Genomic DNA, 26,284 nt, shown 5'->3' with positions numbered 1-26,284 from the left:
AATCTGACAGTCTCTTATGTGCCCTTATTTCTTCAACATCTATCCATTCAGAAATAAAGGAGAAATAATGGAGGAGGGCCATAATTTTCTTTTCTTTCTTTCTTTTTCATTATCTAAAAGCATTTGCTGGAACACAATGATTAGATCTGGCCAAGTTTAACACTTTGGCCCCATGGCATTAGGACGGCTAGGAGACGGGTAGGGTTAAATTAAGAGTCACAGCATGGGGGAAGCACTGTATTCCTAGCTCCCAAAGCCCAACCTGGTACATCCCACAGTAGTTTCTAACCAAAGAAAAAGGTACTGGTAGATCTGGTCTTGTCCTGTAGTTGCATCACGAAGCAATTGCGATCTATTTGCATTTTTAACAGTGGGCCATTGTTTTAATGGTTAAAATATGCAGGTACAAGTGCAAGAGCAAGGCAGACCTCAGGCTTATTGAATCTACTGTGCGTTTTACTAAAAGCCCAGGTTCCAACAGTTGGATTCGGATGCATGAGAAACACATGGAAGGCAAAGGCATGCCTTATAGTTAATCAGCCATTCCAAACTGGAGTGACTAAACAGCGAAATAGGATCCTACTTATAACTGATAAACCAGGGCTCCTGTATATCGTTGGCTCATTGTATCATGTAGACTTTCCCCTAGTGTGAATAGCCAGGAGATCCAGCTGGGGCAGCTGAAACACATGTATTTCATTTCAACTTGTTTCACCCACAGAAAAAAATAACATTGCCCACAACTGCAGTTTCCTAGTCACTTCCTTTAATTCTTCCTAAAGTCACAAAACAAGATTTATACATCTGTACATTTTCATCTGTCCACCCCATTATTTACAGCTTCCATTGGAACATATTTTTTTAAAGAATCTGGTCATGTAATATGTATATCTGAATATACTGGATTATCAGCAGCTTTCAACAATACTAGTTTCCCAGATGTTTATCTCTAAAACTATCTTCAGCGCTCCGAGACATGACTGTTATTACTTCCTTCACCTTTTTCTTACCGCTGTTATCAACATACTGTTTCAACATGTCAGACACACGAATTCTTAAGTCTGCTCTTCTGTACATCATGCAGCAGCAAAAAAATAAAAAAAATAAAAAAAATAATTTTTCTTTGCAGCTATTTTAAGACTCATTGCACTCATTTCACACGCTAGCAAGGTTATGCTCAAAATCCTCCAAGGCAGGCTTCAGCAGTATGTGGAACAAAAACTCTCAGAAGTACAAGCTGGATTTCGAAGGGGCAGGGGAACTAGAGACCAAATTCTTAACATGCGTTGGATTATGGAGAAAGCTGTAGAATTCCAGAAAAACATCTACTTCTGCTTCATTGACTATGCAAAAGCCTTTGACTGTATGGACCAAAGCAAACTATGGCAAATCCTTAAAGAAATGGGAGTGCCTGACCACCTTATCTATGACCTGAGAAATCTATATGTGGGATAGGAAGTAACAGTTAGAACTGGATATGGAACAACTGATTGGTTCAAAATTGGGAAAGGGGTACAAGACTGTATATTGTCTCCCTGCTTATTTAACTTATACACAGAATATATCATGTGAAAGGCTGGACTGGATGAATCCCAAGCCGGAATTAAGACTGCCAGAAAAAATATCAACAACCTCAGATATGCAGATGGAACCACTCTGATGGCAGAAAGTGAGGAGGAATTAAAGAACCTCTTAATGAGGGTGAAAGAGGAGAGCACCAAAAATGGTCTGAAGCTCAACATCAAAAAAGTAAGATCATGGCCACTGGTCCCATCACCTCCTGGCAAATAGAAGGGGAAGATATAGAGGCAGTGACAGATTTTAGCTTCTTGGGCTCCATGATCACTGCAGATGGTGACAGCAGTGTGAGAGGCGGGACGAGAGCATAGAGGCTTTTGTTGGAGTGCCGTCTCTCAGTAAGTTGTCTAAAGAAATAAAGACCACTCCGCCGCCAACCACTACCAGAATGGTACACCAGGGAATAGATGAATCTACAGGGTCTGAATGTGTCTACACAGACAGGTCAGGATTTGGCGGGAAGGGACGAGCAGGGGCGGTCCGTAGTTGAGGCGGGAATGGGGGATATAAATGTGGGGTGCGACAATATACCGGGGGGTTGGGAACGTATCTGGGTAGAAGACCCATGGACTGGGAAATGGGAAAAGATCAAAGTACCCAAAGAAGAACCTGACTCGCTGTCGCAGAGGGCTTCCCCAATGTCATACTGGGGCGAGTCGGAGGCAAGGGAGTGGAGGAGGTGATTGAGGGAGGAATGAGAGGCGGTAGCCAGGGAAGCTGAAGAACACCCGACATGGCAGGCCAAAGAGGCACGGGGGATGAGGTACCTCCAGGACCATGGGGAACCTTTGAGGGAGAAGGAAATCTGGTGTGGGGAGATGAGCGAGAAGATGAGGTCTTACCATTACTGAACGATGAAGTAATGGAAGGAGAAGTGCCTGATTATGGCCTGTTTGTTCCGGGACCTTGGAAAGTCAAATCGTTAAACCCTTTTGATTCTGAAATGTGGTTGCCCTTGTGGGGCCCGTTGGCTTCGTAAGAGAAGTTACCGAAAGATACTTTTAAAGAAGTTTTGCTATTGTCAACAGAAATAAATACAAGTGTGGACTTTGGTTTAAAACCGGCTCCTGATTTATTTGAGAAAAAGTTGGAGGCTCATGGTGAACCCTCACAAGCAGCCATGAAATTAAAAGACGCCTGCTTCTTGGAAGGAAAGCAATGACAAACCTAGACAGCATCTCAAAAAGCAAGGACATCACCTTGCCGACAGAGGTCTGCTTAGTCAAAGCTATGGTTTTTCCAGTAGCGATATATGGAAGTGAGAGCTGGACCATAAAGAAGGCTGACCGCCGAAGAATTGATGCTTTTGAATTGTGGTGCTGGAGGAGACTCTTGAGAGTCCCCTGGACTGCAAGGAGAACAAACTTATCGATTTTGAAGGAAATCAAGCCTGAGTGCTCACTGGAAGGACAGATCCTGAAGCTGAGGCTCCAGTACCTTGGCCATCTCATGAGAAGAGAAGACTCCTCGGAAAAGACCCTGATGTTGGGAAAGTGTGAAGGAAGGAGGAGAAAGGGACGACAGAGGACGAGACAGTTGGGCAGTGTTATCAAAGCTATCAACATGAATTTGACCAAACTCTGGGAGGCAGTGGAAGACAGAAGGGCCTGCCATTCTCTGGTCCATGGGGTCACGAAGAGTCAGACATGACTTAACAACTAAACAACAGCAGCATCTTAAGACAACACTTTTTAAACATTAAGAAATAACAGGAATAGCTTCAGAATTAATATCATCATGTGCTGTCAAGTCAATTCTGACTTCTGGCAACCCTTTTCAGTGTTTTCCAGGTAGAGAATACTCAGAAGTAGTTTCCCATTGCCTTCTTCTGGGGGTGCCCTGGGACTCTGCAGCTTGCCCAAGGTCACACAGGCTGACTCTGCTCACAGCAGGCACAATGGGAAATCCAACTCCCTACCTCTGGCTCTGTAGCCAGATACTTAATCCAGCCAGCTAACTTCAGAATTATGAGCTGATAAAATGTTGCCGCTGCGCAAAGAGCCTTCCCATAGCTAAACTGTGAACAAATACGAATCAATCTGAAACTTGAGAAGCTGTGAAAAATTTCAGAGATAACTAGTCCTCTTAAGTCAGTTCCACCTCAAACTTTGAGTCTTATCTGCCACAGCCAATTAAGATAGCCTCCCTCCCCCCGATTTCTGGACTTTTCACCTTCTTACAATTCTTTTTCAGTTTGGTTGCATCTGAAAATGTCCTGGAATAGTTGTGTAAATAGCTACAGTGCTGGGTTTAAGTATAAGCTAAGCAATATACAGTCAAGAGCCTTAGTTTGCAATGGGCCTGTTTATATAAAAAAACATACGTTTCTATTAGAATGATATATGTTTTTAATAATGCCAGGAGCCTCTTAAACGTGATAGTGTAGGACCTCAGCAGTTCTCAACTTGGCCTTTAGTAGTTCCAGGTTTAGAGAAGCTGACACAGCACAATGAGGTGTAAACTATTACAGCTAGATATCTTACAGGAGAAAAAACCCAAACCCAACCCTCAAACTGCTGCAATAAGACTTCAACAGAAGCCTAAATTAATGGACACATTTGACTGAGCTCTTTATATAATCTGTAGGATTACAAATTCTCTTTCAGCCTTCAAAGTGAGCAAGACCTGGAAACAAACCTCTGGGGAAACTTTGTTTCTGTGTAATGCAGAGATATCTCTCATGGGCGCAATACATTAATTCCTCATGTAAGGCACTGGCAACAGCGTTAATTGGCGTGTCTTTTTATATACATACAGGGAGCAACATCTAGGAATTTAAATACATTCTATGTTCAAGCTCCTGGCTGAACGTAGTTCAGCAATTTCCTGGAGATTGACGGTTGCCTAATTGAAACTAGATGCCCTGTTTTATGTAAAGCAGCACGTATTTCCTTTGTTGAGCCTAGGCAGTTTTACATATAAAGTTGAACCATTATACATCATATGAAGAAAAGGGATAATATACATCAATGTAAAAAGTGGAACATGTTACTGGAACTCCCTAGGTATGTTCACTAACCAACATGTTGGTGGCCTAAATCACTATAGTGAAATGGTGATGACAAAATTTTGCTCATACGCCAAAAATCTCTCTTCATCCTTCCAAAAGTTTTCTTATCCTTGTATCTTCCACAACCACCACCAAATTCCACTGAAAGGCTCACAAGATGCACGCTTCGGAAACTGCCCCATCAGCTTTTTCTTGGAGGTGCCTGATTCTAACAGCAAGAAGTGGCTGGCTGTGCTGCAGATGGACCCAGTCCTTTTCTCCATTCAAAAGAAAAGCACGAGTTTATTGGTTCCTCCTCCTTTGATTACGAATGGATGGCATTCTCTATGTTGGAGTCATTGCCTACAAAATCCCGCAGGTATGAAGCTGATAAAGGAGGTTGGTCTTCTTCTAAATTTTGTCCTTCCTGCTTGTTTTCTCCAATTGTTGATTCCTGGGTGTTGGAGCCTTGATTTGAGGCTGTCTGGAAATTGGGCTCACTACCTAGAAGTTCATTAGATTGCAGAGGAAGAAGGGCCTTGTGCCGCGTGAGGCTATCGTCGCTATTTTGGGCTTCCAAGGAGTTCCTGTGCTTTGCATTTCTGTTGGCTACTGCATTTTTCTGATGCTCCTCAAAGCTCAGTGAGAAGGTGACAGTCCCACCACCAAAACTCACCTTTTGCCTGCACCCATGTTGTTGCTGTTGCTCTGTAGGGCTTGGTAGTGCAAAGGGGTCTTCGTGGTTGCTTTTGCCACTAATGGATGAGGATGGGGTAGAGCCTGTGGACCCCCCAAGGCTGTTGGATCTCTTGCGGGACACATTGCTGCGTCGTAGTGTTGCCCTGGCTGCCACTTTGAAGGCGTGAGCAGCCGTACTACAGCGTACCTCCTCAATAGTGTTGCGTGAGGGTTTAAAGAGAATGATGTAGACCTTGTTGAAGAAGATGCAAGCCAGGAGCCCAAAACTGGCAGCCAGGATGGCAATCACCTCCACAGCAGAAACAAACTTCCCATAGGTGCTTGCGTAGGCTGGAATAAAAGAGATCCAAACAATGAAGAAAATCAGCATGCTGAAAGTGATGAATTTGGCCTCGTTGAAGTTTTCAGGCAGCTTGCGGGATTTGAAGGCAAAGAAGAAACAGATGGCGGCCAGGAGGCAAGTGTATCCAATCAGGAAGCCCAGTGCCATCAAGGAGCCCTCGTTGCAGGTGATAAAGATGATCTCATCCTCCAGCTCATGGTTCCGAAAGCTAGAAGGGGGAGCTGTGTACAGCCAAATGACGCAGATAACTATCTGCACAAATGTGCACAGGAAGACCAGCAGGAACTGGAGGTTGAGGCCCCACCACTTGCGATGGAGGCTTGTGGGGATTTTGGCCTCGAAAACCAGCAGGACGCGATTGGTCTTCACCAGAATGCAAGAGATGCAGAGGACAAAACTGATGCCAAAGGCTGGCTGTCGCAAGCGGCAGTTCCAATCCTGGGGCTCGCCAATGAAGAAAAGGGAACTGGAGAAGCAACACAGCAGAGAAAACAATAGAAGATAGGAGAGTTCTCGATTTGTGGCTTTGACGATGGGTGTGTTGCGAAATCTGGTAAAGACACCCAGGACGAACGAGGTGAGAAAGATGCCTAGTATAGCAAAAAGGGTGAGAGCAATCCCAAAGGGCTCTGTCCAAGAGAGAAATTCTATTTGCTTGGGAATGCAAAATGTGTGGTTTTCATTGGACCAGAAGTTTTCTGCACACTTCTCACACGCGCTGGCATCTGGAAAAGACAAGACTCTCTCAGTTAAAAAGAATATGGCTGAATACAGAAAGGAATGGCTTGCATCCTTCTTCAAGAAGAGGAACCATGTCAAACGCATTAAGCAGCACACTGCCAGGCTCTTGCATGCATCTCACTCATTTCAATGGGATTTGAATAGTTAAAACTCCTTGTGGATTGTGTTCAAAATAAGTTACAGTTCTTTAAATCTAAAACCTAAACCACCTTTGTGAGGCCAGTTCCCCTTCTACTTCCCCAACTCTTGCACCTACTATTATCTGGTTAATAAACCATGTTTTCTGAAAATATACTATCCAGTGATGCCCTCCTCTTTTCCTCTCTTCCCGTCTATGCGAAGCCAAATTTTTGTCCCATCCATTTCCCACCCAACATATGCCTCGATTGTGCTCTTCTGCCACTACACCTTGTTTAACCTAGGCTAGGAATTAATCCACCCTATGATTCTGGAATTGAGAATCCCATGACCTCCCTTTCAAAATCCAGCCACGTTTTCCACCACTCTTATAAGAACTGCGGGATAGCCTAAGGCATTTTGGTACCTGAACAGAAAATCCTAAATGTAACAAAAACTTAAAAAAAAGAAAGAAAAGAAAACAATTTAATGACAGTTGTTCTTCCTAACGTTTCGCCAGTCTCTGTGGCCGGCATCTTCAGAGGACAGCCAGAGATGCTGGCCACAGAGACTGGTGAAACGTGAGGAAGAACAACCTTCAGAACACGGCCAAAGAGCCCGAAAAACCCACAACAACCATTAGATCCCAGCTGTGAAAGCCTTCGCGAATACAAATTAATGGCATTTTACTGGGAATCCAAATGTCAGCTGCCTGAGGTGGCTACCTCAATTTTGACCCATGTGGGGGAAGGACCAAGCCCTGCAATAGGCAGATGGGACCGTATTGCTTCACTTCTCTCTATGTGTTATGTCTATGGATAAGTAAAGGTCAGGCACTGCAGTTCTTGATTAGTGCCAGAATTGTATCTTTCTGTGCATTCTAGTTTGGAGGGCCATAACCCTACAACTCAGTAGTGTCACCTAGTGTCATGAACTACTGGAAGTGAAGGATTGGCCAGCTGTATGCTGTTGCCCAGAGGATACCCAAGTGTACTTGCAATGCCTTCCCACTCCTCCAGGAGGCTCCTTCTGTGTCCTTCCAGAAGGGCTCCACTGTAAACTTGCCCATGAGCAAAATGACTCAACAGTCCTTTTAGGGCCACAAATGACTACAATTTCTATTAATATAGAGGGCATCTCTTTGAAGAGGAATTCTTAGTTTCCCATGAACAGAAATGTGACGTCCTTTGTATCTAATAAATGACTACATGCACTTTGTGGAATAGAACACTCCTATTGTACTTGAGGAGTCTGGCACTGGCTGTGGATTATAAGAGGCACCTTTTTAGAGTTTTCATAGGTGTACATTCTATTATGCAAGCTCCCAGTGAAGAGCAACATCAAGAAGTATAAGGTCTTCAAATAAAATACCCAAACTCTAATAATGTATTAAAGATGCTATTACCACAAAGACATCTTGCTTCTCTATTTTGTTGCAGTGTCGTGTGAAAATTGACAGGCTTTCTTTAAGGAGGCAACTAAAGAGTGAATTTCTCTTTGTTGACAAAATGGAACATGTACTTTCTTTCAGCGAGCAACTGAGAGTAAGCAGCGATTTTTCAGAACATGTTGACCATGGGCCTCTACCAGCAAGAATCTCAAAACAGAGATGACAGCAGAGTTCTCTTTGTCAAGTGTCAGATCATACCTGTCTCGTCACTGATCTCCCCATCAGTGCATTCTACGCATTCAAAACAGCATGTGGGCTCTCCTTCGATAATGCCCTTCCTTTTGCCTGGCTGGCAGTCCCTGCTGCAGTTAGAGAATGGCACCTAGCAGAAACAAAAACAATCTGGTTACTTTAGGAGAGGCAGGCAGAATATGAAATCCTAGATATATTCAGTGGTGGTTCATCCCAGGCAGAAAGCTTCCTTCGGTGTTGTGCAGAAGCAACCACATGCCCCTCCCCTCCACCAAGCATGAGGGACATGATGTGAGACATGGCACCCTGAGTGGAGGTCCAAGTTCACAGCCAGCCAACCTGCTTTTCCTAGTCTCTGCTATGAGATGCCAATGTTTATCGAGAAGCGCGAGGCAGGTAGAGGCAACCGTTCTTTGCCACCGTTGCCAGTCCATTGCTTGCACAACTGGCAAGAATCAACATGACTCATAGAGTAATAGCAGTCACTACCACTCAGAGGGGAGAGGGCCAATTTGTGGGCATGGCTGCTGTTTGCCGTTAATGCCACTTGCTTACTTGGTGAATAAAGAGGCTACAGCGCTACGGCTGCTGTCCCCAGCCCCTCTCTCCATGTAGTGGCTGTGGGAAGGGTTGTTGAGGGTACATGCAATGGCATGGTGCCAGTGAAGGTGAATCACCCAAGGGGGCCCAGTGCTTACCACTAGCTGGGGAGGGGGGCAGGTGGCAGTGGCTGCTTCTGCTGCTGCTCTTTCTCAGATATGGTGGCCAGGGAAGGGCCTTCCTGGGGCCCTGAGGAGCTGCTTCAAAACAGAAAAAGATCGTATGAATCAGGCTGATGCACATATGGGCCTCTGAGATGAATACCCATCTCATAAACTGCATGATGTGTGTGTGTGCATGCACACACACACTTCCACTCGCATCTGCCCTTCTGCTATGTGAGAAGGATCAGCATCTGCCAAGTGTATGAACCAGGTCTTAGAGTTCTAGATTGATGGCAGTGATGAAATGCAACAATTTGGGCTTGGAATAATGGTGTGCACATCCATACCTTGCCAGCATGCAACACTGACCACAACTTATTTTTTTTACTCCCCACGGCGAGAAAAATCCAGGGTGATATAGCTCTGAATATAGTTGGTATAAGTTAATGGGCCGAAGTGACTGGCTGCTGAGCCAGGGTCTGGGAGTTTGAATCCTTAGGAATCCTTAGGAAAAGAGCCAGCTGATATCTCCTGGGGCATGTGTGTCTGATGGGTTACATGCCCTACCACCACGTGGCCTTAGGCAAAACCACACAATCCCAGAGCACAACCTGAAGTTTGGGTTGCTGCAAATTGGAACTGATAGACCAGCACTTCGCTCTTATTATGAAAATATTCAAAAATATGAAACACAGTAAAAAAAAGACAAAAGAAGAAACAATCAGAAAAACATTGACTGGTATTATGTAACAGATACAAGTTTTAACCAAAACATAAGTACAGTGGTGCCCCGTATAGCGAGGTTAATCCGTTCCGGATTAACCCTCGCTATACGGAATCATCGCTAAACGGGTAGGGGAAAGGTATTGGAACGCATTAAACTTCGTTTAATGCGTTCCAATACCTTTGTTACTTACCCGTTCAGCGAGGATTCCAGGTGCCGGCAGCCATTTTCGCGCCTTCGCTAAGCGAGGGCAGGGCGCGAAAACGGCTGCCGGCAGCCATTTCCGGGCTTCCGGCGGCCATTTTGGAACCGCCGATCAGCTGTTCAGTGGCTCCAAAATGGCCGCCGCAATACCCGATCTTCGCAATGCGGGTTTTCCCCATTGTGAAGATCGGGTATGTTTCCGTATAGCGATCCCGAAAAAGGGATCGCTATACGGAAACATCGCTATACGGTGCACTCGTTAAGCGAGGCACCACTGTACTGTATCTGTTAAATATTGGTGTAACATGTATGCTGTTCCTAATATTGCTGTTTTTTCCAGCTCAAATTGTCTCATTTTAGAGCTCTGCAGCTGGTTATAATATTTTTTAATATCCTGTGCTATTGTTCCCAATGCCCCCAATAAATATGGGGACCACTGAAATGTATTTCATCCACAAGCAAATTATTTCTACTGCCAGGTCTCTGTATTTTGTTGATTTTTTTTCAATTCTTTATCTTCAGTTCTGACATCCCCTGGAATTGCAATGTCAATTAGCCAGGTGGTGGTGGTGGTGGTGGTGGTGGTGGTGGTGGTGGTGGTGGTTGTTAAAAACACCAGACACAGTAAATCAAAACTGCAAAAACATTGACTGGTATTATATAACAGATATATGTTTTAACCAAAACCTAAGTATATGTTAATTATCGGCACAGTATGTATGCTGTTCCTAACACTGTCGGTTTTTGTAGCTCTGACGGAGTTATTTCTGAGATCTGCAACTGCTTATAGTACTGTGTGAAATTTCTTGATATTTTTCCCAAATCCCTAGTGACTACGTAGACCGCTGAAGTGTGTTTCATCCACAAGTGAGATTTTTTGGGTAGTAGTAGTAGTAGTAGTAGTAGGAGTAGTAGTAGTAGTAGTAGTAGTAGTAGTAGTAGTAGTAGTTGTAGTTGTAGTTATTGTTGTTATTGCTCTGAAAGACAACAGTATGTCGATACATTCAACAGCTGCTAGTGCTCCATGGATCAGAGAGGAGACAGACCTAAAATCTACGTTGTGCACCACCTCAATAATCTGCCATATTTCCGCAAGGAACTGGTGTATACAACCAAGCTGTACTTACATGAAACAACCACAGGATGGTGGTAGAAATTAGCATTGCTTATTTTTGAATTGGCTGTGTTGTGGTTGAAAGTTCACAGCATTTGACCAATGTCACAGAATTACCTTACCTTTCAGAAGCTGTGAAATTTGGCCAATTATGCATTTAAAATTGAAGCAATATAACCAAGAAATAAAAAGGAAACAACAGTGTGATACATGTGTGTGTCTTTCTCTGAAAGCATTGTTGAGATTGAAGCTGACTGGGCAGAAGGGCACAGACGTAAGTATCTGTTGACCCCTTTTATTTGTTTGCAAAACTAAATAAAACATGTAAACTTAAACACATGAGGAAAGCAAGTATCTGTGCGGGCAGAAATCTGCTCATCTTCAATACTAAAACATATCATTTCCTAACTGAATTTGGGTAAGCTGAAAATGTCTGTTTTGAAAGGTATCCACAGAGAGTCAAATGTTAGCGGTTATTCTACCACAAAGCATAAGGTCTGGAGGAAAAGAGCAAAGCTAGGGGACCACACAGCAGCGGGAGGGATGTTCAGGGACTCAGAAAGTTGGGAATGGTTTTATGGGTCTTCTGGGCAGAAACAAAAGTTAGTTTCAGGATGGCGTCTCACTCCTAAAGAGGCAGAATTTATTTCTGTGTAGGACTGCATGACACACGAAACCACAAAGTAGAATGGTAATAAATATACTTATTAGCACACAAAGTAGTCCACTTTTACGGTAGCACAACATAATGGGAATACAGTTGGGAAAGTAGGAAACTTTGCACACACAATATTACCACCTTGCCAGAGTGCAGAGAGTGAAAGTTCAATAAAGAATCACTGGCATGTTGCCGTGTCCCTTCAAGCCCCGCTCCCTTCCACAGTACCAGCAAGGTACTTGTACAGGTTATCCAAAGGCTAAATGAGCCGTCCTTTTTTTCATTTGCTTTACTGTCTCACGTAAATCAGAAACTCTGCTGTGGTTCTTCCCTGTCAAATCAGAATTACTACCTCACAGCAAATTGTAGCTTATGATTCTAGCTTGTGGGAGGAGAGACAAACGAGAGGTCATGCTGCGCCTATCACACGAAACGAACTACAGATAGAAGGTCTGCCATTTGTTTTCACCCTTCTTTTGCAGAACAAGCCATGTGGAAGCAGTTAAGCAGCATGCAAGGGATTGAAAAAGCAGGTGCTTACCATGACGCCTGTATATGATTGTATGCAGGCTCTAGTGTTTGAGTCAGAAAATAAAAGCAGCCACAAATTGGTTGTGCCACTAAGAATAGTTAAATAGAATAAAGCACTTCTGGAAGGAAATGTTTTCCCTTCAGACTCCTTGTGAAAATGGAGAGGAAGTACTTGGGATGGACTCTATAGAAGACATTAGTTGTAAAAAGCCAATAAGGAAATCCATCTTCATTAAGATGCGAGTACAAATGAGAAAAGAAGTTCCTGCCCGTTTATCGGAAGGAACTAGGAATCTAATTTTGGTGACTGATGAGCAGGAATGTCTCCAGCAAATGAGTTACACTCTGGATTAAATTCCAGAATGGCAGCCATGTTAGTCTATTGTCTCAAAAGTAACAAGGACTCTGTGGCATATGAAGGAGTAATACCTATCATTTGCCATAAACTTTCATGGCAACTGAAAAAGAGAGCTGAGGTCCATGAAATCTTTTGCCAAAAACACCTGCTTTTATTTAAAGTTACTTGTTATGATTTTTTTTAAAAAAGCAACTAGAATAAAAAGAGGAGTGTCTCTTTCAGTGTGAAGCCAGACTGTGTCCTGCCCGGGTTAAGGAAGGAAGAATAAGAGGAAGTGGAAATGTTGTTACGAACTCGCATGCATGCACCTTGTTTGTTGCTCCTCCACTATAAGTCGGGTACATACATGTATTTATTTGCTTTGTGTGGAACAGAAAGAAGAAAGTGAACCTTGTTCACTTTAGGGAACAATTTTTGCCCAAATTTATGCATCTTTACATGATCAACACTGATATAGGTTGAGTGGTGCTTGACTTACCTCTCTGGAGAATCCACTCCATAGGATCTTGTTTTCATTGATAAACAATCTTTCTCCTTTCTTGGCAAAGACGTTATAGTGTCCAACCTCCTCAAACGCAATAGAGCCATCTTCTGGTGACAGGTGCCAATTGATTATGGAGTAATTTCCTATTAGGCCCCCAGACTCATCAAAATCCACTTGCTCCCCCATATTATTAGTGAAGTTCAAATGCCGCAGATGCTTCAATACCTATAGAGAGAAAAACAGAGATGTGCTGGAACCGAGAGCAAACAAACCCTTGTGTGTTGAAGGTAAAAGCAACAAAATACTTGAAACAAAGCAGAATCGAAATTCGTGTAAAACACTGGTAAAACACTCTGCACATTTCAGCCTTTTCATAACGCTTATTCTACTTCTTTTGACATCCAGCTGTATAATAACATCATCAGGATTAGCAATTCACAACCAAAAACTTAAAACATATATTCAGGGCTTGAAAAATGCTCTCGTCCACTCATCTGTGATGAGTGAAAAATGCTGCTGGATGAGTCACAGCTCCCTCTTTTTGCCTGCCTCCTTCCCCTCCACCTCTCTCTCTCTCTCTCTCTCATCCTGCAGTCCTCCCCTCCCCCTCCCATTGCAAAAGGAAAACTGCCCTAATCTTGCGATAAAAGAGTTCAAGCAGCACATACAGCTCTGCAGGAGAATGTAGAGTAGTTCCATGCTGGAGAATATTGAGATTCCCCGCTTCCATTTTCAACCAAATTTGGACACATCCTGGGGTGGGAGGGATCAGTAGAAATAAGAGTACAGTACTTTAGCCTCAGGGGTATCTCTTAAACTGGAAATTATAGCCCTTATGAGCATCATTTCTGCCAGGGAAGATGGGATTTGTAGTTTTCTCTTCCCCTCAAATTGAACAGCTGGCTATTACACATTTATCATTAATGTTAAAGTATTCTGTCTGTTTCAGAAAAAAAGACATAGAAGTAGAAGTGGATGCCCTAAAATCATCTGTTTGGGATCTCACTGAAAATGGTTCTGAAAGGTTCTCCAAAAGGCCAGGAAAACACATTAATGCACATTTGCAGAGACCACAAAGAAGAAACTTTGGTTCTTTGAGTATTTACTTCTTGAGGGTGTAGGGTTGAACTAATAAACTGTATCTAATTTTTTTAAAGAATATGTTTGGCACTAGAGCTGTGAACTGTGCTTACAACTAGACTCAGCTCAGCTTAGAAGGATTGGCACACTGTGTTCCATTGATCTGGTCCCAATTAGAAATCAGGTGGCTTTTAAACTAACTGAGAAGTCTTGAAAAGCAACCCCATGCATAAGACATAACAATACTTTTGTCCAGACTCTTGAATATACTATTAAATATCAGTAGCAATACTGCATGTCAGACAAATGGTGGCTACAACGCATTCGAAAAGTAATTGGATGAAACTGGGAAGGCCCTTTCTTCATCTACTATAGGCCAAGAAAAGGTGGGTGGTCTAGAGGAAAAGGCAGATACTTTGGATATAGAAGTCCAGTGGTCTGACAACGGAGCAGAGTTTCTTAGAGGATTTCTTTAGCTGCCTTGGGTTCTTTTTAAGAAGAAAGGTGGGGTAAAATTATTTCAAATAAATAAATATAAATAAACTAGGAGACTGCTTTGGCAAGAAAGGTTGGAAGGTGACCTTGTCCTTATGGAATTCCAGAAAAGATGGATTGCCACACAAGGCAGTCTGTTCTCTGGGCCTGTGGCGGAGGTGACTAACCCCAGGAAGTCCACTTTGAGAGAAAGAAGGTGGAAGTTGCACATTGCCACAAGTTTAAACAGGTGGCCTTGCAGCCTAAAGAGGACAAGGGGGAAGTTTCATTGGGGAGATATGATGGGGAGAGGGAAGAAGGTCCTGACCTGTGTGAGGGGAAACACGGAATCTCCAGATGGACTTAAAGGGATGCCAAGGAGAGATCTTTGGAGCTTTAATGGGCCAGGCATGATAACATTATTGATTGTAGAGGTTTGGTTCACTGAATGAGGACATTCTACCACTTAGTACAGTACAACCACCATGTGGATAGCTTATGGGAAAAGAGGACAAGAACAACTTCAGGTGGGAAGGGTGTGGGGAAGCAGTATACTAGGGTTTGAGACAGAGGGCCCATAAATCTGGATAACAAACACATCTCCTGTGTCAGGAGGTCCTGTATTGGGGAAAGGAAATGATAGCGGTGATCAGAGAGGGCGGATGAGGCCACCACAGGATCATGAGGAAGCAATGTGTGTGGCCATCTTGAAGCCTAATGATTATCCTGGTGATCGGGGTTATAGTTGCAAACAGACAGAGAAGTGGGACCTGACTAATGTATATAAATGTGTTCCTTAGGGACACTGGGTGGTGGTTCGGGTGTGGATCAGTGAGGAGATGTCCCCGATGACAAAATAACTGACAAGCAACTTGGGGCTTAGTTGGCACTCATGGGATATTGTAGTGGATTGGCTTGACTTAGCTGTCTTGTTGCGATCACCAGGGAGGTAGATCAACTGATGGCAGATGGATCTTAAAATGCACCAATGCCATATTGTCAGGATAAAGTTGAGCAGTGAACACCAACCTGCTTTTTGAGATTTAGCATAACAGTTGTATTGTTTGTGAGGATCTGGATCGTGACCATGGCTCATTTGTTTGAAGGCCTGAAAAGCTTTCCACACTACTTACACCTCAAGGGTATGGATGTGAAACCCATGTTTCACTGGTTAGAGAGGTCAATTCCCCACTCCAAGAGGGAGACATCTACTGTGAGTAGGGTTTGTGCATCCCAGTTAGGATATGATGGGTTCTGTCTACTGGTAAAGGGAGTTCATGTCTGTAACAAACAGAGCAATAAAGCCTGCTGGGATCATCTGTGAGAGGATTGAATGAGCAAGGAGACAGTGTTGGAGCAGCCTCATATACAAACTCATGTAAGTCAGTAAATTTATAGTGGCTGTTATGAGACCTAAGAGATGTTGGATGAGATTGACAGGAGACCAAGGTTCCCACTAAGCTAGGTGCGTGCACGCATGCACACAACTCTGCTTCCCTCTGCGCAGCTCTCTTCCTTCTCCATGCAGCAATCGCGTTAAGTTCTGGTCACAACGGAACCCAGGGTGCAGGGGGACAGAGTTGCACATGCATGCAGGGGGTGAAGCAGTGCATGAGAGAGGCGAAGCCCCACCCAGCAGGGCTGCAAAAGAGAGTGGGTATGTTCCAGGAGACTGATGAGAGGATAAGATGTGGAGTGCAGCCTAGACCAGCTTGAAATAGATAAAGTAATCAGGGAGTCCAGTGTAGCACCACTGAACTTGAGGCACCTGGTGAGGAGAGAGTAATATTTTATAAGCAGCCACTGCTGTCGTGTATTTGGTGAATATCCTGGGGACAGTGGCAAGGTTGGACAGAAGGCCATAGAACTGGTAGATGGAGGGGCTCAAGGTAAAGTGGAGGAAGTGCCAGTGGTTCGCATGGATGGAAATGTGGAAATAAGCATCCTGGAGATCCCTTGTAGCAAACTAGCCCCCATAGTGGATTGCTGCCAGCATTACCTTTCAGAACTGTGAGTAATGATGATGCTGTTGAATGTGTGAAAGTTAATACTGGGTTGGAGATCTCCATCTCACACGGGGGCAATGAAGGAGCAGGAGACGAAACTCTTGGATACAGATTCGCACGACATGGGTTCCAGGGCTCTTTTGGACAGAGCTGAAGGATCTCCATGTGCAAGATGGACAAGAGAGGAATGGTGTGGTGAGTGGAACAGAGATGAAGTGGATGATGTATGAAATGAGGCAGAGGACCCAGTGGTCCGTAGTGATTGTGGTGCAGGCAGGAAAGTTTAGGATCTAGGTACCTATCAGAATGCCTGCTCTCAGCCAGATCTATCCATGATACCCGTTCTTCACAGGCAGGGCGGTTGAGGGCCTTGACCCTGAAGGAGGCCCGGAGGGAAAGAACGAGAAACTGAGCCTTCTTGGTGGTTGCCCCCCGCCTATAGAACAACCTTCCTATTGAGATCCGCCTGGCACCCTTGCTGGATGGGTTCAAAAGAGCATTGAAGACCTGGTTCTTCTGCCAGGCTTTCCTGGAGCTCTAAGATTTCGGCCTCCCTTTTTACCATGCTTTTTGCCATCCTCTCCATCACCGTTTTTGCCACCTTTATTGCCATCTGTTTTAATTTCCCTATTTGTTATATATTAATTTATTTTTTCATATTTTTAATATTATTCCTTATATTGTTGTTAGCCACCCAGAGTGGCCTGGTTGCCAGATGGTGCAGGATATAAATTCAAATAAGTAAGTAGGTAAGTAAGTAAGTGAGTGAGTGAGTGAGTGAGTGAGTGAGTAATGCCAGAGACAGTCACCAAAGCAGGTCCCACTGAGATAGATAGAAAAGGTGCTCCTTATGTACCCCCACTCTCCTTTTTTGGAGGGAAGTCTGTTGGCTAGTGGCATAAAGGATCTCTTTTGAGTAGTTGAGGAGGAAAAGGTACATAGTTGGCTCTGGAAGTGAAAGGAATACAGAAGTTTTGAGGTTAGTCGAGTCAAGAGGGCTTTGATTCTGAATACAGGTAGACTGGAGTGGTGTAACTCATCCTCCTGGTTGTTCTGCACATCTCCTGGCTGTAGTGAAGTCCATCATCAGCATTTTTGTGGAAGTCCAAATGTAGAGTGGGTCTCTGAGAAAAGGTCGGAAGATCAGAGTAATGTGTGGCAACACAAAGTGACATCAACAGCCAGCGCCATAGCTTCGAATTCTGCTAAATGGCAGGCTGTGGTGATTTTCAAGGATGTTGACAAGCCTTTGGGTCTGAATCCCAAGTCTGAGTCTGAGTCTTTGGTACCAAGTCCGAAGTTCCAAGCCCCAAATCTGAGTCCGAATTAAAAACAAAAAAATTGCCTAGAAAAAAGGCAGGGATAGGTGGGTTCCAAGTTGCAAGTCAAGTCTGAGTCATGGGGGGGGGGGAACACCCTGAGTCACTGATGTGACTGAAGTCTGACTTGATAGCGAGTCCCCATCCTTGGTGATTTTCTGAGCACTCAGATGGTAGACATCAAAAGGATGGTGCATACAAAAGGATGTCTTGAAAGAGAACGGGGCTCAGCACTGATGATCAATGAATGGTGATGGACATGGTCCATAAACAACTGAGTGTCATACATATGGACCATTTAGGTATCCAAACAACGGGTTTCAGTATGGAGGAGACCGTACAGAACAGGATGAGGCCAGAGATCAAGGGCAAGGTTGGTGCCGGAGTGATCAGCATTGGCTCTGGAGTTTTTAAGGTGAACTGCAAGACAGGCTCCACTGAAGTGATCAGAACCATTACTGAGGTGAGAACTACACCCAAGATCAAGAACACAGGCACCACAGAGATGTGGGAGATTAAGGACCTGAATGGAGATGGAGAGAACGTATGTATGAAGATTGTCTCAGTCCTGAGTGGGCTGCCATGAAGTACAGAGGCTGATAGGAAGGCACATGGACCTTATTATGGCTGTTGAGCAGGTAAATGGGATCAGATGTTGGTGGGGGGGGTATGGGAATGATATCTCCAAGATACAGGTGGCAGTGATCAGGACTGAGCTTGAAACAAGATGGGAGATTCACTAAGCTCCACCTCAGAGGAAAAGCTGACAATCTAAATGTGAGATAATATCTCAGTCTTGATGGGTTGCAGCTGTCGGTTGTTGCCCAGTGTGGGAGGAGGGCTCCCTGGTACACTCTGAAAATGGAAACAGGAATCCTCTGAAATTAAAGATGGTAATTTTCTGTTAATATAAGTGGGAGAAAACACAAAAGAAGCTCTTGGTTTTGTTTCTGTGTTCTTATTATTAATTCTTTTGTTTAGCTCTTCTTTCATCTGTTTTCTGTCAAATCCCCCAGGAAATATTTCATCTAATAAAGCAGCCCATCAGAACGATCAGAGGGGCTGAAATTCTGAAGCTGCAAGGGCTTGGATTTGTTGATCCCAATGAAAGTGTTTTTGTTTGTTTAACATGATTGGTTGCCTTTGTGCCTCTATCTTGAGTAGATCCTTTCCTTTTTTTCCCCCTCAGGTTTTTGGAGGATTCTCATCTCCAAAAATTATTTGGGAATTATTTCTACTGCCGCCTACTGGACTCAGAGAAAAGAAGAAAAATAAGACATCAAGAGGTAGGTGAGAGAGAAATCTCCTCATGTTTTAGTTATTTTAGCTAGGGGAGGGACTTTGTTTTTATTTTTAAATTGTATTTGCTTGTTTGCTTTTCTTGATTTTTGGGAGAGAGGGGTGCATATGTACATGTGTTTTATTTTACTATTTTCCCATAGAGTGCTTTCCCTGTTTGATTAATTTTAAAAACTGTTATTTGGTTAATATATTGTGTGTATTAATTTTGTTATTAAAAATTATTATTTCATCATATACTCTGTGCATTTATTCTGTTGCATACCCAATATCATGTAGTGGACAGAGTGTTAGGCTGGGGGTGTCAAGCAGGAGGCCTGGATTTGAATGTCCACTGAGCCATGGAATCTCACTGTGTGTACAACTGGTTAAACTACTCCTTAACTGTCTCACTTACCTTGAGAACCCTATTAGGGTCACTATAAGTCAGTGCTGACTTGATGGCAAACAACAAACAATGAAAGGACAGGTAACAAAAGATACAAAAACAAAAACAGAGATCCACCCCCAAAACAAAGATGTATGATTTTGCCATGCACATCTCTATCTGAAACCCCATGGTTTGGTAAAATACCATCTAATTATCCAAAAATATCACCTGATTGTTCTACAACTTAAGTTCATAAAACTGCATGTTTTACACATTTATTGTGACGACTTTACCAATTTATTTAATTAAACAACTCTGCACAGTTTTTAGACTGGATGTTTATTTCTAGAGCCAGAGTTGAGTTCTGATCACTGTGGTTTATTGAGCTGTGTCAGAATGGCTATAGCACAGCCTAGTAGACTTGTCATCAAAACTGATTTTGATTACAGTATTTCAAATTTCAGGGCAAATGCATAATGGTGTCCATGCTGCTTTTAACACCTACATTTAATGCTAATATCAAAGGCATAGCAGCAAGGTCAATAAAAGTAGTTAAGAATTAAAGTGACAAAAATACTGCTTTTCAAGGTGGGCTGGTAGTCATTCAGATCTTTCAAAGCACAAAGGCAAAGCAGCAGAACCAGAATGACTGTGATGAGGATTTTAGAAATTACTGTACTGTATTGCCTAAAGACTAGTTATGTCACTTAATTTTTTACATATTAATAGAAGTAGCTATCTTAAGCAATTTACTGGACATACATGTATGCACATAATGGACAAGATGATGACAACAATTTCTTCAGCCTTTTGGATATACTGTAACAAACATAGCCAGTACAGGTTGCTGCATTTCTGATTCCAGTTTAGCCTACAAAAATGCATGTGAAAGAGATAACATTCAAATATCCCAGATAAGTCTCTGATTTTGAAAGTATAAAGACTCCCTTATTAAATGGCATTAAGTTCCAGTTTTGTCCAGCACTCATTGCTGTTGAACTTCTGCTGCAATGGCACTGGCAGAGAGTAAGTAACAGGTGTAAGAAAGGTCATTTCTGTAATCACAACCTCTGGCTGGAAGCTTTTAATTAGTCTGCCATTTAGCTCTAACTCTAACTGCTCGCTACCTCAATTAAAAAATAATTAGTGGAGATGCTCCAGAAGTGTTGATAACTAAACTATGATTTACCCGAGTTCTGTGCAGGTGCAGATTAACCAGTTGTGGGATTCAAATAAATTAACAACAGGTTCTATGCCCAAATGGCAAATAAATAAATAAATAAATGCCCAGGACAGTGGGATCCGATGAGAGTTTCTTCTACAGTGGTCTCCCTACTGCCTATCATCACAACTACTTCTCACATGATTAAGATATCTGGATAAGTGTATCTGTTTGGACATGCCGCTGCTGTTAACCTCACCATGGGCATGTGCCAAACACACACACACAAACACACACCTCACAGTGGGTGCTTATGACCAGGTTTGACAGAGAACTGACACATCTCTCCTTCCCTTTACCTCCTATTTCACCCTATAGCTCACCAGTAAAAATTGCTTCCATCCCCTTTCCTGCTCCTGAAATGACTGATAGCCCTGCTTGTTGTTACCTGGAGGCTGCCTTTGCACACCTGTTGAGGAGTTCTTCTCCCCCCCCCTTCCTTCTGGCTTGGAAGGTATGGTCTCTTTTCAATCTGTTGCCACTCCACCTCAACTCCACCACCTCAATCGGTCCAGAACACTGCCAAAGAGCCCGAAAAACCCACAACAGCCAATATCAACAAATGCTTGATTAGTATGCTCTCATGTATGTCTTTTCTGGAGAATGCTGCCTTCTCATGATGGTCCCTCCCCCTCGGAGTCCCCCCGGCCCCCACCCCCCCATGTTGACCTGTGGTCAAGATGCGTCTGAATGTCTGGAGAGAAGAGTTTCAATTCCCCTTATCTATTGATATGTTTATGTGTTTTCCTTTCTTGGCCCTGGATATATGGCCTTCAAGAATAGTAAGTCTTACTAGTGTTAAAATACTGATATTTTGGGCCATCTCTGTGTGCCATTTGTCTCCCGAAATTGTCAGTTTTGGGGCAGGATGAAGAGTTCTTTGTTACAGTGGGGTCTTGACTTGAGAACTTAATCCGTATTGGAAGGCGGTTCTCAAGTCAAAAAGTTCTCAGGTCAAATCTGCATTTCCCATAGGAATGCATTGAAAACCATTTGATCCGTATCTGCTCTTTTCCGTCCATAGAAACTAATGGGAAGCTGCTATTCCTCCTTCAACCACTAGAGGGGGATATTTTGTTTCTTTTTTTCTTAGGTCAAGAAAGGTTCAGGGAAGGCAGGGAAAATACAGTCCAGGCAGTCCAGTACCAGGCAGTCCGAAGACTGTCTCCCAATCCACTCTCTAAACGCTGGGAGGAGTGAGGAAGCAGACAGGCACCCTTTTCACTGGCCAACAGTTAACTGAAAGTTCAAATTTTGCACTTTCCCTGCCTCCCACGTGGTTTTTTTCAGTTCTTAACTCAAATCTAAGTATGTAAGTCAAGTCAATATTTTCCTATGAGAGTAGTTCTTAAGTCAAAATGTTCTTAACTCAAGCCGTTCTTAAGTCAAGACCCCACTGTATTCTAAATGAGGCTTGGAGGTTTCATCTCTTTGTGGTGTGAGTGACTTTTCTACTGCATACCTTGCTTGCGTGGATCAGTGAGACTGTCACTGGTTCATGCATTGGATATTCTCTGGGATTTAAAAAAAACTGTTTCTAGGCAGAGCAACAGTCTTATGTGGTACCTTTAACTTGAAAAAAATCATAGTAAAACGAGGACGGTTGTTTGTTTGACTGAAGCGGTCTCACCCCAAAACTTTTTTTCTCTGTGTCCTGCCCTCATGCCTTGTCAATCACTCCCCCCCCGCCTCGAGGCCATGGGCTTTCCTCCAGTGACATCAAGGACTCATCCTCCCCCCTCTTTCCGCCAGTGACACCTCTGCTCTTTCCTGGGCTTTATCTCTCTCACCCATATCCCACCTCATACGGCTCAGTGTGGAGTAGGAAGGGAGGCAGTTAATTGTGCCCCCTCCCCCTCGCTCATCGCTGGTCACCTGGCCCCTCCTCCTTCATTCATCTCAGGCCAACAAACGGTTCTAAGAACCAATAGTACATTTAGGAAGCGGTTCTATAGAATAGGTGAGAACCTGCTGAATCCCACCTCTGAGATTAACCCATTCATGTGCATTCACAGAGACCATGAAGAAGAAGAAGCATGTAGCCACACATGTATGCTTGGTTTTAGGAAAGCGATTTTTTTAAAAAAAAAAAATCAGAACAAGAATAAATAAGGTCACATGGTAGGACATCTTAATAGAAAAAGGAGTTTAAGATGGATGGAAGCTTCTTAAAAAGAAAATTCTAAAGGCATAACTACAAACAATTCCAACAAGAAAGAAGGATGGAAAATAGCAAAAAAAAAAAAAAAAAAAAAAAAGACCAATGTGACATCACAAAAAGCTCAAGGGTGGCCTGAAAAAAAAAACACATACAGGAATTGGAAAGAAGGCCAGGCCACTAAAGAGTACAGACAAGTAGAAAAGAATTGCAGGGATGGCATTAGGAAGGCAAAAGCTGAGAATGAGCTGAGGCCAGCAAAGGATGTTTAAAACAACAAAAAAGGCATTATTCAAGTAAATCAAAACTCTGCTCACACTCTGTGTCCGATCCCAGTGGATTCAGGCAAATGGCTTAATGTTGACAGCCTTCTATCCTTCCGGGATCAGTAAACTGAGTATCCGTCTCACCAGGGTCGGGATGGGGAGATGACAATGTGTAGCCTGTATAATTAAAATTGTAAACTATACAGTGAGAGGTTTAAGCATTATGGGGCAGTAGCCACATGATTTGCTTAGCTTTTGCTTTTGGCCTTGAGAAAAAAAGACCGAGGGGAGTTATGATAGCACTTTTCAAATCCTTGAAAGATTCTCATATAGAGAAAGAGTAGGATTTGTTCTCAATCATTCTGGAGAACAGGACATGTAAAATGGTCTCAAGTTATAGGAAATCAGATTTCAGTAACAGGAAATTTTTCCTAACTGTTTGAGCAGTACAACAATAGTACCAATTACCTTGGAAGGTGGTGAGTGCTCCCACATTGGAGCATTCAATCGAAAATTAGACAACTTTCTGCCAAATATACTTTGGATTCCTGCAGTGAGCAAGGTGTAGAACTCAATGGCCCTATAGGCCCCTTCCGACTCTATTATTCTATGATTCTACATATCTACAGAAGGATTTGTTCAAAATTCCTAAAAAGAGGTGGATTGGGGACTTTTAAAAATGAAGTTTGGACATGAATCCTGGAAAGCCTCATGCTCCTCTGTGATGAGCAGGCAGAAGGGGAGGTAGAATTCCCCATCCCATCTGGAGGAGCTCTATGTTGTACAAAACTGGAAGGTGCTTTCTCTCTCTCTGTATGTGTGTATGTCATTTGAGATTCATAGTTTATAATCTCCTTCTCCAAAGAGGAAGTAATGCAATATAATTGGACTGAATTGATAATTCTCAGACAGGGATAGAAAACACCAAGAAGAGTGCACTGCAACAAATTATATTGAGAAAATATTTGAGTCATATCATATTATTCCCTCATGCCAACAGAATGGCAATGCTTCAAATGTGGGGCATATGTGATGCTGAGGATGTTCCTGTGTAGAATGATCACCCTGTCTCTCAACATAAGATGGTGATACTGTAAAACCTCTCTTCAAGGTTTCTACTGTTGTACTTTCAGCTACTTTGATTATGAGCAGACGTTGTCTGGGGGGGGAGGTAAAAATCGAATAACTTAAATAAAATAAAATACTATGGATAAGTAAATAGGGAAAAACAATGCTTCTTAAAATACTATTCCTGTGTTTTAAACAACACTCTCACAGTCAAAAATATGAAGAATGAGGCTTCCAACATTCATAAAAACAGGTGCGTGGCTATTTGTGACCCCTGGAATGAGTGCATGCTCTGACTTGTTGATATGTGGAAATATGATATAGTAGTTCTACTGTGCAGGAAAAAAAGTTCATATTTCTTGAGGTCTAGAAAGAAACATCCAGTATTATGTAAGTTTGTGATACACAGTGAAGAAAGCATTGTTTGCATGTGAATTGTGAATGTCAGCTATATACGGGAACTGTATAATTTCAAAACTGCAGATAGCACAATTTTATTCTCTCAGAAACAACCTCCACCCCTTTTAAAAAAAGCTGTTTCTTAAGAATACAATCATTTTCTGAAAACTACAGCTAAGAATGCAATTTCTTCCTATGTATACCTTTCAGAGCTAAATCTCATCGACTACAATGGTTCTTACTCTCAGGTAATGATGCTTCTTGTATTCTTATCTAGCAATAACTCTAACTGGGATAGATGGGGCTTTCTTTTGAGAAAACAGGATATGGATTTTATTATAAACCAGAACTGTGGTCTCCATAATGCACTTGCTTGACCTTTGCAAGTTAGATTCTACCTTTATCCCTTTATATGGGTTATTTGTAGAATTTCTCTGCCTTTTTCTTCCTCTAAAGAGCAGAAAGCCAATGGAAAAAAAAGTTGAAGCACTGAAGTAGAATTCCTTTCATTATTACAATAGTAAATAGAATCCTCTTTCCTTTGCATTAATGGTCCCATTAACTCTGTTCATGTTTGTGATAAATGATTATAGCCTTTGTGCTATCAGAACTTACAAGCAAGAGTCACCGGTTTTGCCTCTCTCTGTATTATGTGCCATCAAGCTGCAACAATAAGGCTTTCAAAGTAAGTGAGCTATTTGACAAGTGGTTTTACTGAGATCTTTCTTTCTCACACACAGACACATGTGGGTTTCCATGGTGGACTGGGGATTTGAATCCAAGTCTCCTGAGTTGCTGTAAAAAGGTAAAGGTTCCCCTTGACAATTTTTTTTGTCCAGTCGTGTTCAACTCTAGGGGGCGGTGCTCATCCCCGTTTCCAAGCCATAGAGCCAGCGTTTTGTCCGAAGACAATCTTCTGTGGTCACATGGCCAGTGCGATTTAGACACGGAATGCTGTTACCTTCCCACCGAGGTGGTCCCTATTTATCTACTCGCATTTGCATGCTTTCGAACCACTAGGTTGGCGGGAGCTGGGACAAGCGATGGGAGCTCACTCCGTCGCGTGGATTCGATCTTACGACTGCTGGTCTTCTGACCCTGCAGCACAGGCTTCTGCAGTTTAGCCCGCAGCGCCACCACGTCCCGCAGCGCCACCACATCCCTGTATGTGACACAAAACTTAAATACCAAAGTATGCCCATCCACTACACCACACTGGCTACACTAACATAACCAAGCATCCTTTGAGCTGTAACTGAACCAGAGACCTAAGGACTATCGCATAGAGTAGCATCTCTACAGTCCTTCATTCTACCAGCTAAGCATTCAAAGGAGCACTTATTTAGGTGGTAGAAGGTTTCAGCTCCTGACTGCTAGAGGGTTGCAAGATTAAATATCCTTTGTGGCCAGCATCTTAACAATCGGTTCTTTTCAGCCATTTACTCCCAACACCACCTCCAGCTTTTATAAATAAAGCATTTGTTTCATATTACGATCTTAATATTTCATCTAACTGTCCCTTTAGCCTCTGCTCAGACTTGCCCTGAATGAACTGGGCTTCTCTTAAAGGCTGTTGAACTGATTCTTTGGTATTTAAGTTTCTATCTTTAGTTACAAAACATACATGACAAGCTTTTAACAGTGACCTGTTTTGGCTAATCATTCACAGCCTGTAACCTATAAAAAGCAACAAAAGTCACATAATGATAAGGACAGAGGATGTAGATTTTTCAAAAT

The 26,284-nt window shown here is 42.9% G+C and overlaps 1 protein-coding gene across 1 annotated transcript in view; it reads right to left on the bottom strand.

The window, feature by feature from the left end:
- Window positions 1–3,902: 3,902 nt before the first annotated feature.
- The window catches only part of CASR (calcium sensing receptor), a 61,506-nt gene continuing 39,124 nt past the window's right edge, over window positions 3,903–26,284 (bottom strand). The window contains exons 4-6 of the mRNA XM_072991781.2: window positions 12,881–13,111; window positions 8,116–8,239; window positions 3,903–6,334 (exon numbers count right to left, since the gene is read on the bottom strand). Coding sequence (XP_072847882.2) covers window positions 4,893–6,334; window positions 8,116–8,239; window positions 12,881–13,111 — 1,797 coding nt within the window. The 3' untranslated portion in view covers window positions 3,903–4,892. The remainder of the gene's footprint in view (window positions 6,335–8,115; window positions 8,240–12,880; window positions 13,112–26,284) is intronic.

The sequence above is a fragment of the Pogona vitticeps genome, chromosome 2 (genome assembly GCF_051106095.1).
Source record: "Pogona vitticeps strain Pit_001003342236 chromosome 2, PviZW2.1, whole genome shotgun sequence".
Classification (NCBI taxonomy): Eukaryota; Metazoa; Chordata; class Lepidosauria; order Squamata; family Agamidae; genus Pogona; species Pogona vitticeps.
Note: the sequence above shows the minus strand (reverse complement) of the source record. Positions and strands in the feature narration are given on the sequence as shown.